At 42.6% G+C, this 15,033-nt stretch overlaps 1 protein-coding gene across 2 annotated transcripts in view; it reads left to right on the top strand.

Moving 5' to 3' along the window:
* The window catches only part of ADGB (androglobin), a 422,031-nt gene that overhangs the window by 75,057 nt on the left and 331,941 nt on the right, over positions 1–15,033 (top strand). For both annotated transcript variants that reach the window (XM_077486347.1, XM_077486346.1), the window contains exons 4-5: positions 10,191–10,262; positions 10,383–10,586. In XM_077486347.1, the coding sequence (XP_077342473.1) occupies positions 10,191–10,262; positions 10,383–10,586 (276 nt within the window). The remainder of the gene's footprint in view (positions 1–10,190; positions 10,263–10,382; positions 10,587–15,033) is intronic.

The raw sequence follows: 15,033 nt of genomic DNA, 5'->3' as shown, positions 1-15,033 counted from the left end.
TGGGGCGCGATTTTCCATTATTCTGGGCTCTCTGGGAAAAAAGAAAAATCCCCAAAAGGAGTGGGGATACCTCTAAGGGGGTTGCTTTGTCCCCTGTGAATGATAGAAGTGTGCAGGATGAAAATGATTGTTCTCCTTTGCAGGTCCTGGCTGGGGAGGAGGAGGCTCCTCCCACTGAGCAAAATATACTAGACTTAGAGGTGTCTAGGGATAATTTTGGCGCTGCACAATTACAGGACCCCACTCTCAAAAATGCGAGAGAGCAGGTTGCTGTTATAAATGGGGTACCTCAGGAACCAGATGCTGAAAAAAGATTTCCACATTTTTCGGTGACTAATGATCTTTTCTATAGAGTCAATAAGGTTAAGGATGAGATTGTGGAACAGCTTCTGGTACCTAAGCCGTACCGGCGTCAGGTGCTTGACATGGCACATAACCATGTTCTTGGGGGACACTTGGGGACTGACAAAACGCGAGAGAGGGTTCTCCAGAGGTTTTTTTGGCCGGCGATATATGATGACATTAAAAAATACTGCGAGTCGTGCCCCACATGTCAGGTTAGTGCCCCAGTGTCACATTTTCGCAGTCCTTTGGTTTCGCTCCCTATTATAGAGGTGCCTTTTGAGCGTATTGCCATGGATTTAGTGGGTCCCGTGGTAAAGTCAGCTAGAGGACACCAGTATATTTTGGTAGTCATAGATTATGCGACCCGCTATCCTGAGGCTGTACCCTTAAGAAACACTGCATCTAAAACAATTGCACGTGAGTTGTTTTATATGTTCTCTAGGACTGGGATCCCCAAAGAAATCCTAACTGACCAAGGTACACCATTTATGTCAAAACTGATGAAGGAATTATGCAAACTATTTAAAGTCTCACACATCCGTACCTCTGTATACCACCCCCAGACGGACGGATTGGTGGAGAGATTTAATAAAACTTTGAAACATATGTTGAAGAAAGTGGTGGGAAAAGATGGTCGTGACTGGGATCATTTATTACCCTACCTCATGTTTGCTATTAGGGAGGTGCCCCAAGCATCCACAGGGTTCTCACCATTCGAGTTGGTCTATGGTCGTCACCCTAGGGGTCTACTGGACATTGCAAAAGAGACATGGGAGAGTGAGTCCACCCCATACAAGAGTGTTATTGAGCATGTAGCACAAATGCAGGACCGTATAGCCACTGTAATGCCCCTGGTAAGGGAACACCTCCAGAGAGCTCAAGAGGCCCAAAGTAGAATTTACAACCGGTCCGCAAGAATCAGGACATTCAACCCAGGCGATAGGGTCCTTATACTAGTCCCCACTGTTGAGAGTAAATTCTTAGCGAAGTGGCAAGGTCCTTATGAAATTGTTGAAAAGATCAGTGAGGTGAACTACAAGGTGCACCAACCAGGTAGAAGGAAGCCTTTCCAAGTTTATCACATAAACTTAATCAAGCCCTGGAAAGACAGGGAATCCTTGGTGGCGACAAATACTGTTAATAATTTGTCACCACCAATCCCTCCAGTCAAAGTAGGTGATGCTCTATCAGTGTCACAGAAACAGGAGGCTCTGGAATTTTTACAGAAAAACAAAATCAAGTTCTCTGACCTCCCAGGGCGTACCCACCTCATCCATCATCACATTGAAACTGAGCCTAGAAGCAGAGTAAACCTAAAGCCCTATAGCAGTGATGGTGAACCTTGGCACCCCAGATGTTTTGGAACTACATTTCCCATGATCCTCATGCACTCTGTAGTGTAGATGAGCATCATGGGAAATGTAGTTCCAAAACATCTGGGGTGCCAAGGTTCGCCATCACTGCCCTATAGGATACCGGAGGCACGTAGAAAAGCCGTATCTGACGAGGTAAAACGTATGCTTGATCTGGGGGTAATTGAGGTGTCACAGAGTGAATGGTCCAGCCCGATTGTGCTAATCCCAAAGCCCAATGGAACTTGGAGGTTCTGTAACGATTTCAGAAAGTTGAATGAGATCTCCAAGTTCGATGCTTATCCTATGCCCAGGGTAGATGAGTTGATTGAGAAGTTAGGTAACGCCAGGTACATAACCACCCTCGATCTCACAAAGGGCTACTGGCAGATTCCACTTTCTGACGAGGCTAAAAAGAAAACTGCATTCTCCACCCCTGATGGGCTATTCCAGTATGTAGTGATGCCATTCGGGTTACATGGAGCGCCTGCAACTTTCCAGAGGTTGATGGACTTGATTCTGCGACCACATCGGGATTACTCAGCCGCCTACCTCGATGATGTGGTCATTTTTAGCCCTGATTGGGAAAGTCACCTCTGTAAGGTACAGGCCGTGTTGGATACCATAAGTGATGCAGGGTTGACCATAAATGCCGAGAAGTGTGCTCTAGCCCTAGAAGAGGCCAAATATCTGGGCTACATTGTTGGGAGAGGATTGATTAAGCCACAGCTAAATAAAATTGAGGCAATACAGAATTGGCCTAGACCCCTGACAAGGAAACAGGTTAGAGCTTTCCTGGGTATTACCGGTTATTACCGTAGATTTGTGCCGAACTTTGCCTCAGTTGCTGCTCCACTAACTGACTTGACAAAGGGCGGAAAGACAGCAATGGTCACGTGGACCCCAGAGGCCGAGAAGGCTTTCCAAAGCCTTAAGTCTGCCTTGTGCCAACCACCTGTGTTAGTTACCCCCAATTTCAAGCGAGAATTTCTGGTCCAGACAGATGCCTCTAACACAGGCTTAGGTGCAGTACTCTCACAAGTAGTGAATGGTGAGGAGCATCCGGTGACGTACTTGAGTAGAAAACTAACCCCGGCCGAGAAAAATTATGCCATTGTGGAGCGAGAATGTTTGGCAGTGAAGTGGGCCCTAGAATCTTTAAAGTATTACTTGCTAGGCAGGAAATTCAAGTTGGTGACAGACCATGCCCCCCTAACATGGATGAAGTTAAACAAGGAGAGAAATGCAAGAGTGACTAGATGGTTTCTGTCCTTACAAAACTTTAATTTCACTGTGGAACACAGGCCAGGGAAATTACAGGCAAATGCTGACGCATTGTCGAGGGTGAGTTGTCTGTGGGGACAAAAGGCTCAGCCCTCCGGTCTGAAAAAGAGGGGGGGGATATGTAGACATGTCACTGGAGAAGTGGTTGAGGGGGTGTACATCTCACCTAGGTTGCTACACAGTGTGAGATGGTAAGTCCAGGATGGATCAGTTTCTCAGCAGCAATATGCTGCTGAGTTGTTATTTAATCTTGCCGGGCCTGGGTTTATATGGAATGGCAGGTAGGTTTGGTAGAGGGACCTGTCATTCCACACCCCCCATCCCTCGTTCCAGTTCTGGGTTTTGGATCAGGTGAGCTTTGATCCTAATTAGCCTGGGAAGGTAAAGGCTCTGCGGGCCTGCAGGTGTTTGCTCTCAGCCAGGGAAACGAACAGTCTGTGTGTTTGAGGAAGCTGCAAGCACAGCCACTGCTGGAGCTAAAATCCACCCTGCGATATCCAGGCGAAAGACGCTGTGTTTATAAGTGTCAGATAGGTGAGAAGAACCTGTTAGTAAGCGCCCAGCCGGGCTAGGTTGTTTGTTTTTGTTATTATTTTGTTCCTGTTATACACAAGAAGCACGGTGTTGCTGTATACTTTGTTTGTTGGACTGTTTGTACCACGAATAAACGCCAAGGTCTGCTTTATAAAGTCCAAGTCTGCTGTGAACTGTGTCCAAACACACCCTACCCCGGGAAGATCCCTTACAATATATATATGTATATGTGTGTGTGTGTAAGTTTTACAAACATAGTTTGATACTAACAGGGGAAGCATTCAGAGAAATCCATCCTCTAGCTGTTGCAATAAGGGTGAATGCTCTAATCTGAGCTCACTCAGATCTATTGTATCCTTACTGACTGTTCAAATAAAGGTAAGTATTGTATTCTGAGCTCCCTCAACTTTCAACATTATCATTTATAATGGTGGTATTCAGGGCCGTCTTAATAGCATTATGGGCCCCTGGGCAAAGTAATGCACTGGGGCCCCTACCAGCTTGCCTCAATTTATGCACCTACTTTCAAGAAATAAAATATAAATCGTTCATAGAATTAAACATATATTCATTCATTTTTTACAAAAAGGAAAACATTCCATAAATCAAAGACTAATCAACACAAAGGGCACAGTACAGTGGGGAATGCAGATAGGCACAGTGCAGGAGGGGCTGTGAGGGCACAATATTAGGATCAGGAGGGCACAGAATAGGTTCTGGAACACTTCGTGGGACACAGCCATCTTGGGACAGTTTAGTAAAAAGCACGACTGTCCCAGCAAATCCGGGACAGTTGGCAAGTATGATGTAATGCAAGTTTATTGTGGGGCCCCATGCACCTGGGGCCCCTTGGCAGTGCCCAGGAGTGCCCTTTCATTAAGATGGCATGGGTGATATTAAAACCTACACTGAGCTCCCCTTTACCACAATTAGGAAACATAGTGCTTCCTCCGATTAATAACAATTTAAAAGGTGCTCAAAACATTCCCCAAGTAACCCTGAAACTCAGTATGTTTCAGTTCAAGAATAGAGGGTTGTCAAGGGTGATTAGTGAGAACAAAATAAAGTAACAAAAGTAAGTGAATTTCAAGATCACCACATGGCAAATAATCATTTGCCATGTGGTGATTTGATTATTGTTTACTTGGGGAATGTTTTGAGCACCCTTTAAAGTGGTTGTAAACCCACTTTGAAAAAAAAAAAAAAACACTAGCACCTGCTAGACAAAGGCATAATGAGCTAGTATGCATAGCATGCTAGCTCATTATTTAATGCTCACCTGAGATCGAAGTCCTCGCTGCGGTGCCCTTACACAGCACCAGGCGGTGACATCACTCCCGGGGGTTACTTCCGGGTATGGCGGCCCTGGAGCTGTGATTGGCCGGAGGCATGATGACATCACTCCCAGGTTTAGAAGATACCCTGGGTAGCTACAGGTAAGCCTTATTATAGGCTTACCTGTAGCGAAAAGTGGTCTGTAAGGGTTTACAACCACTTTAAGCTGTTATTCATTGGCAGGAGCACTACATTTCCTAATTTTGGTAGTTAAGTGGAACTCAGAGTAGGTTTTAATACTATGCATTTCTGTAGAGCACCACACTTCACCTGGGGACACGCTAACACAAAAGGGCCATTTAGGAATTCTGAGAAGGTCCTCTTTGGGAAATATAGGGGATGGCTCAAACTATATTAAGTGTGGGTTCTGGTGATTGTGGACTCCACAAATAGTTTACCTGTTTACTACTGTTGCAGGTCTCCCCACAGGCTGGAGACTTTAAACACTTTGAGACATTGTACTATTTTATATGTATGGACTGAATAAGTGGACTTGCAGATCATATGCCCCGGTCCTGAGGAAGCAGTATATCCACAAAATGCATCAACGTTAGACTCTATATAGAACATGTGTTGATAAAGTGCACTCTTCCTTGATATGTATTTGAAAAGCTTTGCTATTCTTGTGTCCTTTATTCAAAGACAATTTTATTGATACGTGTATAATAAAAATAAACCTTTTTTTTTTAATGAGAATTTTGCCTTGTTGACTCCTTACATTTTCCTGCTAACACCATTAAAGTCTGACTTTGTTTGGCATAGTTTCCTTTAAATTGAACATAGAACAGTAAGGTAGAAGAGTAGAGCCACTAACTTAATAATGATACAGTAAGCTAATGCAAAAAAAAAAAAAAAATTGTCATGGGCCACAGAAATCCTCTTTCCCAACTCTCCTCTTTCATACATATTAGGTGTACAATAAAAAAAGGCTAGTTCTGGCTGTTGGACCAATATTTTTTTTCTAGGTTATGCAGTTTAGATGTGCAAGTTGTATTTTTTTCTTAGCATATATAACCATAATTGTAAAATGAGAAATTATTTTACACTTTTGGGAGCTATATAATTACATAGTTAATTGACCTAAAGGGAAAATCACAAATAATTGGATTTAATTAGTTTCATAAAAATGTTCTTTGTCACAATGTTTGAGATTAAAGAGAATAAAGTCTAGTTTCACATGTTACCAAGGAGATATATATAGTCTGAAATAGAATAATACAATATTTTTAAGGAATAAGGATATTTGGAAAACTTTTTTTTAGGAAAATATCTGGGTGAAAAGGGGTTAGGAGGTATACTAACCCATGCCTCCATTGCAGTGATATTACTTTAAAGTATCACAAGTACTTTTCAAAATTGACTATGTGTAAATATAAATATCTATATATAACTTTATTGGGAAATCTTTAGACTTGTACTTCATATAAATAGAGGTAAATAATATCTGTACATTTATTGAGTAGTTGATGAATTTTGCTGAGTTGTTACGACTTTTAGTTTTCATTTTTTTTTTCATTTTTTAAAATGAATATATGTTAGTTTAGGTATCCTGGAAATAATATTATTATTTTTTTTACAGTATGTATAGCAGTGGTGGCTGGTAACGTTTTAGAAAGGGGGGACACTAGACCCCACCCTTCTTTTTTGACCCCTCCCACTTGGTGCAAATGGACGTGGTTTCAGCAAAATAGTGGGCATGACTCTAAGGTGGTGTAGTTAGCGTCTGAGATGAACGAGGGATGGAAGGAGAGGGAGGGAGCGAGGAAGGGACAGCAAGCTCAGATCCTACACAACAATAGAAATATATGTATTCTAGAAAGTTTAACAATCAGCAGATAAAGATCAAAGACAAACACCTGGTGTTAGCAATTCAATCATCCTGGCACCATGGTTGTTATGGTATCAGGATGATTGAAGTACGTTATTTCTATTATTACATTGTAATATAAAATTACATCATTCAAATCACCATAATGCGGAATCAGTGGGAGCCCTGAGCGTGTCACTTCTCACGTCACCTGCAACCAGATGCCATCAGGTGTTCCCAGCGGAGTGTCTGTGTCCCCGTCAGTGAGGTCCCTCTTTACATCTGTGTCTCTGTCAGCGGAGTCCCTCCTTACATCTGTGTCCCCGTCAGCAGAGTCCCTCCTTACATCTTTGTCCCCGTCAGCTGAGCCTATCCTTACATCTGTGCCCCCAGCGGAGTCCCTCCTTACATCTGTGTCCCCAGCGGAGCCCCTCCTTACATCTGTGTCCCCAGCAGAGCCCCTCCTTACATCTGTGTCCCCAGCGGAGCCCCTACTTACATCTCTGCCCCCAATCAGTGGAGCAGCAGGATCCTCCTCACATCTGTGTCCCTGGCAGCACAGCACTCCTTCAATCCACGTCTGTAACTAGTTCCTGGCTTTCTCCGTGTGTTCAGTGGAGAGGGGAGGCACCTCCCCTCTCCACTGAACACAAGGGGATTAGTCCTCACAACGGACATCTTTTTGTAGCCCGCCAGAAGTGACTTTGTTCTCACACACGCCGGGCACCAGGCGGTAGCTGCTCGGTGCAATGGATTTTTTTGGTGACTACAGGAGGGGGGGGGGGGGTGGCGCCCGGGTGCCCGGGTGCCCCCTATGAATGGCAGCTGCTGATGTATAGAGTATTGCAGAGTTTGAGTTTGGTTCTTTTTCCTTAGCATATATTACTGCCCCATAGTACCCTCTTCCAGTTGTCTAAGCAGAATCTAATTTCATAAGACCGGGCTATGATGTGGAGAGATAACAGGTATTGTTCAAGCCTGTTCCTTGCTCATACAGCAGCCTATACCTAGTTACATTTCTTTGTTCTCCTGACACTCACTTCAGTTGTTTGGAGGGATAATAAATATATATTTTGGGATCGGAAAAGCTTAGGAGTGGATCCCTACAGAGTGCCACCAAAGAGATCCAATATTATAAAAATAGGTACAGGTGCCACATCCTATTGACTAGAATATTAGTCAGAGCAGGGGACAGCAACCTGCAGATCGTGATCTACCAGTAGATCGCAGCCAGGTGACTGGCGGATCACGGTCTAGGCTTGCTGACTCATCGTCCCAGAGCATCAAACTGAGTGCAATGCAGAGGGACTACTTGTAAAGTTGGAACTGTAAGAGCAAGAGCCACATAAGCCGATGCCTCCTCTGTAGTGCTGGCTCTTGCCCCATGCAAAGTCATACCAACTGCACTCCACCTCTTATCCTGGCTAGCTGTCTCCAGAATAGTGGCAGCAGCAGGAAAGAAGAGCTCTTCAGGTCAGTGTGAAGCAATACACTGGGCATAATAGTAGCATGGTGTTGCTTTCTCACCACCTGCTTTAACCCCTTGGACCCCGCAGAAGCATGTACCAAAGCAACAGGGGGCTTAATTCCAGCTGTGGCATGTGTACACCTTTGGCTGCTGCCTCAGCAGCTAAAGGGGTAGGGATTGGGTCTGGTAAAACTATGACTCAACCACACCTCAACTTTATGTGTGAACAAGCCCTAAGGGTGCCGCTGTCAAAAAAAGGCTCATTCACAAGTGCAGCAAGCTCTGCTGCTCCTCTGAAAAGTGATCAGTGAGTAACAATGGCATTTAATAAAACAATCATAAAAAGTGGATACTCAAAAACAGCAACTCAAATAAGCCATAAAAACACAGTGTGAAACCATGTGCCTTAACCTCCCTGGCGGTTCGATTATTTCGGATTTTAGGTGCTAAAAGCGGTACCATTATTTTGCATGAAAATTTGGCGTTTTATATTATAGTCCTCTAATTCTTAGGAATAACTCTCTTAAATCTGTCCAAACCAGAGTCTAGCAGACATCCCGGGTATGATAAAGTTTGAAAAATGAAATCAGAAATTATAATATAATAAATAACTATAAATAATTGTACCAAATAATAATATAACAATAATAAAAATTATTCAATAATGTAATCAAATCAAAAACACTGAAATTTGCTCAGTTGCAGAATTGTCACTGTCATTACTTTTCAGTATTTGATGACGGATCTCCCCACAAATCGCTATCAGGGAACGGAGATCGGCAATGTGATAGATCGAGCGAGACACGGCTCGCTCGTACAGCAGGGAGACAATGCTGGATCCGAGGGAGAAGGTAAGTAAACATCCTCCTGGATCCAGCGATGCGGTCCCGAGTCTGGCTCGGGGTTACCGCTTTTGGTATAAAAATTCCATCCCGAGCCAGACCCGGGAATACCGTCAGGGGGGATATACCATCACAGTATAAGCCAACGCATTTCGGAGGCGCACCTCCTTCCTCAGAGCTATGATTTTTATTATTTATTAAATGTCATTGGTAATGCGCTAGGTGTGCGCACCTTCCATTTCTTATCTTTTTTGTAGTGTCTATTGGATCACCCCATCTGAGGAAGGCAGCATCCACCCAGTCCTGAGATACTGATGTCCCTGTTGCCCTTCACTTTAGAAATCCCCTTAGCGCTCGAAGTGACTGTCTTTCTAAGTTGGATTTCTTTATTATACCCAAGCAAATTGTAAATCTGACAGACATTCTTATTTCATCCAGCTTTTAGTGCACTTATCTTTTTTGGCTCTCCCTCCTTCAGCATGTTTTTGGTAAAAAGGCATGAAGCATGTACCCAGAGAACAAAAAAAAAAAACCTTCTACAATGTAAAAGCCTCTCCAAGGCACCACTTGCTGTACAGGCTTTCTCAGAAAAAGTAGTGCTTTTTAAAGAATTTAAATCTTTTCTGCCCAAGGGCCAGGCTGCAAAAAAACTACATTTTCTAGTAGAGTGGGGAAGGTGTAGATCAACTGTAAATAGTTTATTGCTGTCTGCATCCCCATGAGGCCGATTGCTCCTCGCTTCCTGTCCTGATGATTTGTGTCAGAACAGGAAGAGAAGAGAAATCTCCTCTTTGGGGACAGAGAATGTATTGAGAATTCAGCAGCTATGACTTTTCTTGTGCTACCTAAACCTTAAAAGAGGTTTTGGCTGGAGTTTTGCTTTATTAAAGTAGACAGCAATGTGCACAATGCAGTAACAAATCTGAGCTAGCCATTATTCATACTTCCTTACTCTGACTATTCTATCCCAATGAAAGGTGAAATATGAACAGTTGCCATGGGTTTTCATATGTTGTCATTGCTGCACCTTCATATTTAAAAAAAAACAAAAAAAAAACGTTTTTTTTTCTTTTTTTTCCACGTCTGTTAATTGAGAGAGAATTCGATGATAATGCACCACCTTCTACTTTGGCTCCAAATTTACATAAAATGTGTGATATGTATGAAAAAACTAACCCTTATGACCAAGAGATCATTCCCTGTCTTTTCCGTTTTTCTTTTAGACCCCTGTAGTTGTGAAGGATGAAGCCTCCTGTGATTTAATGCCAGCAAATGAACATTTAATGGAGAGTGAAGTATGTCATGGTTTTTAAAGCAAACATATTTTTACAACTTTTTATTTTTATTTTTTAATTACTTTTTATTTAATTTAAAAATAATGTGTTTTCTTATTTATGTTCTTCTTTTCTTGACAGCTTATGAGATGGATAATTAGTGAGGTCAGTGCTGTCTGGAGAATTTATAATGAAAATCTGACAGATAATAAAGCTGTGTCAGCAGAACCACCAACACTGGCATGGAAACCATGGGAACACATTTATGCCCTTTGCAAAGCTGTAAAAGGGCACATGCCACTCTACAACAACTATGGGAAATACATTGTGAAACTGTACTGGATGGTAAGCAGTTTTTTTTTTTTCATACGTTTATTAATATGAACTTAAAATGTATGTGATTAGGTCACTGTCTTCTGTGTGTTATTATAATAATTAATAATTATTATAACCAGTTTAATATTAATTAAAGGTTTCTTCAATCCTAACTAGTTCTCCAGCAGATTACACCAGTAGACCATACTCTGTAACAGTATTACTTGCAGAAGCTCCTGTATAAATGAGCTTTCACACAGGAGGTCTAGGCTTTTTACATAAATAAATCATAATATATTATTTATATTGCATTTTTGTTTGTTCCATTGTGCAAATCAAAAAGGTATTTTTTTTCTTCATTCTGGACACAATAGGGCTGGTTTACTAAAGACAAATAGATTATCCACTTTGCAAAGGAGGTTGTACTTTGCAAGGAAATTTCCCAGAGAGATTAGTGAATGTGGTTAAATTTCACATTGAAAACAATACTCAATCACATCCAAGGAAAAAAACAAACCAGCAGATTAGATAATGAAGAAGTCAACAGAGAGTCTCCTCATTCACTGAGAAATTTACCTTGCAAAGTGAACAGTTTATTTGCCTTCAGTAAGTCAGCCCCAAAGTCCCCATCACTAGTCATTTCCCATCACTAGTCACCACCAGGACGATTACAGAGGGTGATTTCCCTCAGCGGTGGCACATCCCACATTTTTACCTAACAGGGGTGACGACGGGTGCAGGAGTGATCCCCATTGCTGGGACTCTTTGTAAAACTCATCTCCATTCTAACTGCAACAGCTTTGAACATTTTGTACGCTTGATTTTGTACTTTCACACCGCAATTTCTAAATGGTGGTGCATGTACTTTTGATGCCCTATTGAACCGTTAGCAGGAGCTAGTCATGGCCATTAAAAGTGACACTTCTTGCAATAACTTGATATGTGGAGGGGCACTGGACTGCCCATAGTGGTTATTAGCCATTGTATGTTATAGAGTTGTCATCATGCTTCCATAGCAATTCACCAGCCTATATGTGAACCTGTTATCTATTCAACACATTGATAGTTCTTCATTAGAGTAAGTTTATTTTATGGAGTTGTATGCATGGCCATAGATTACCTTGTGTTCTTGAGAAGAAACTTCGAAAATTCCTATGAACAGGAATCTAGTATCACAATTATTCTTTCCTACTTTTCTGTGGATGTGCACCATTTGGAGCAAAAGCCTTAAATATGAAAGGGCACTGGGCTGCCTATAGAGGTTTATGGCCATTGAATGCCACACTGGTTTTATCAAATGGAGTATGGCCATTTGTCACCATGTATTTATATGAGTGATTATCATCACTTCTGTGAGTAGGAACCATTGTTTTATTGTACAGTTTTTTTTAACCACTTGCTTACTGGGCACTTAAACATCCTTCCTGCCCAGACCAATTTTCAGCTTTTGGGGCTCTCACACTTTGAATGACAATTACTCAGTCATGCAACACTGTACCCAAATTAATTTTTTGTCCTTTTTTTTTCCACAAATAGAGCTTTCTTTTGGTGGTATTTGATCACCTCTGGGGTTTTTATTTTTTGCGCTATAAATGAAAAAAGACCGAAAATGTAGAAAAAAAAACCCGCATATTTCTTTGTTTCTGTGACAGAATTATGCAAATTATTAATTTTTCTTCATAAATTTTGGCCACAATTTATACTGCTACATATCTTTGGTAAAAAATAACCCAAATTAGTGGATATTATTTGGTCTTTGTGAAAGTTAGAGAGTCTACAAGCTGTGGTGCGAATCGCACAAAATTGATCACATCTGATGTACTGGTGGCCTATCTCGCTTCTTGTGATCCGAACAAATCAGGAAAGTACAAATACCCCCCAAATGACCCCTTTTTGGAAAGTAGACATTCCAAGGTATTTAGTAAGAGGCATAGTGAGCTTTTTGATGTTGTCATTTTTTTCCCACAATTCTTTGCAAAATTAAGATTTTTTCATTTTTTTTTTTCTCCACAAAATTGTCATTGTAATAGGTTATTTCTCTCACGTGGCATGTGTATACCACAAATGACACTCCCCAAAAAATTCTGCTACTCCTCCTGAGTATTACAATACCACATGTGTGGGACTTTTTCACAGCCTGGCCACATAGAGAGGCCCAACATGCAGGTAGCGCCATCATGTGTTCTAGGAACATAAATTACACATCTAACTTGTTGACTATTTATTACACTTTTGAAGCACCAGGACAATGACACGTGACACTGATGACAGATGGCACTGATACGTGGCAATGATGACACTTATACGTGGCCCTGATGACAGGTGACACTGATGACAGATGGCACTAATATGTGAGACAAGTATTTGGCGCAAATCAAAGATATTAGGTTCCCACTAGAGAAAAAAGAGTCTATGAAAGTACATATAATAGTGAGTGCAAAAAATGCACTACTTTGTTAAGTCCAAAAAAAGGAAATTAAATGCTCTTTAGTTCGTGAGGAGAGAGGGGGAGAGAGATGGAAAGGGGGGAGGGATCCGCATACAGGGCTGCCACCTTGGAAGAGCTGAAACTTAAGCTCCTGGATTGCTGTAGATAAAGGAGAAAAAAAGAGAGAGGGGCACCTCTGGGTGCAGATTTTTCAAAAGGTTTTATTTACAGTGTAGAAATCATAAAATTTTGCACTCACATTTAGTAGGCAAAAAATAGGCATTAAACACAGGGGGTCATCTGGTGTATCTGATTTAAAACGTCAGCCAGTGATCCGGTCTACATCTGTCATCTAGTTGTTCCTGTTCCTCTCAATATGGTCCACTACAGGTGTTTAGGAAGCAGCCGGCTTATGGTGGACGCAAGATGTGTAGTTTCAAAACGAGGCTTGGGAGGCAGAGATGACCAGGGCGCGGAGCTGTGACGTCATAGAATATGCGACGCATTTCTTGAGCGTGCGGGTCGAGATTGTCGGACGACCGCGCTCTTTCATCAGGCAAATCAGACTTTTTAAATCAGATACACCAGATGACCCCCTGTGTTTAATGCCTACTTTTTGCCTACTAAATGTGAGTGCAAAAATTTATGATTTCTACACTGTAAATAAAACCTTTTGAAAAATCTGCACCCAGAGGCGCCCCTCTCTCTCTTTTTTTCTCCTTTATCTACGGCACTAATATGTGGCACTGATGACAGATGGCACTAATATGTGGCACTGATGACATGTGGCACTTATACGTGGCACTGAAGACATGTGGCACTAATACGTGGCACTGATGACAGATGGCACTAATACGTGGCCCTAATACATGCCACCGATGACAGATGGCACTAATACATGGCACCGATGACGCGTGACACTGATGACAGATGGCACTGATAAGTGGCATTGATGACACGTGACACTGACAACAGATGGCACGTGACACTGACACGTGGAACTGATGACAAATGGCACTGATACGTGGCACTGATGACAGATGGCACTAATACGTGGCACTGATGACAGATGGCACTATGTGGCACTGATGACACGTGGCACTGATGACAGATGGTACTGGGGGCAGGTGGCACTGGGGGCAGGTAGCACTGGGGGCAGGCAGCACTGGGGGCAGGTAGTACTGGGGTGGATGGCACTGGGGGCAGGTAGCACTGGGGTGGATGGCACTGGGGGCAGGTAGCACTGGGGTGGATGGCACTGGGGCGGATGGCACTGGGGCAGATGGCACTGCTGGGGGAGGATGGCACTGCTGGGGGAGGATGGCACTTTTTTTTTTTTTTTTTACTTTTTTTTTTTAACTCGAGGCAGAATGGCTGCCGCTGCAGCCGTTCATCTCTCCCCTCTCACAATGTCTGTGTAAGGAGGGAGAGCGGTGCTGAGAGATGATCTCATATGTTTACATGTGAGATCATCTCCCATTGGACACGCCGATCACGCTGTAAACGGCCCGCGGCGGCGCACATTGCGGAAGTAAATATTAGGACCTCCAGGGACGGCCACCCGGACGAACGCGCCTGCTCTACGGCCGTCATTCGGCTATAGGGTGGGCGCGAGGTGGTTAATGAAAAAGTAACCCATAGAACAACCATGTTTGGTGGAGAAACCTTGTATCCATTGGATCAATATACTGGGGTTGATTTACTAAAATTGGAGAGTGCAAAATCTGGTGCAGCTCTGCATAGAGACCAGCTTCCATTTTTTTTTGTCAAAGCCTAATTGAACAAGCTTAATTTAGAATTGACTACCATTCACAGCTGCACCTGGTTTTGCACTCTCCAGTTTTAGTAAATCAACCCCACTGTGTTTTATCTTTTTTAGCATTATGCCCATCAATTAAGGTCTTACTAAAGACCTGCACATGGACAGCATGCAAATTGCCTTGTAAATGGAAGGGGGTTGGGTGTTGGGTCACTATGTGAAGGTTCAAGGCATGAGTGTGCCTCTCTTTATGGCAACCATTTATAGCTCATAATAATTGTTTATGTTGA

This window comes from Lithobates pipiens, unplaced genomic scaffold (assembly GCF_037356315.1).
Source record: "Lithobates pipiens isolate NorthernLeopardFrog02 unplaced genomic scaffold, aLitPip1_a1.2 Scaffold_18, whole genome shotgun sequence".
In the NCBI taxonomy this organism is placed as follows: domain Eukaryota; kingdom Metazoa; phylum Chordata; class Amphibia; order Anura; family Ranidae; genus Lithobates; species Lithobates pipiens.
This window is presented reverse-complemented; position numbering and strand designations above follow the sequence as displayed.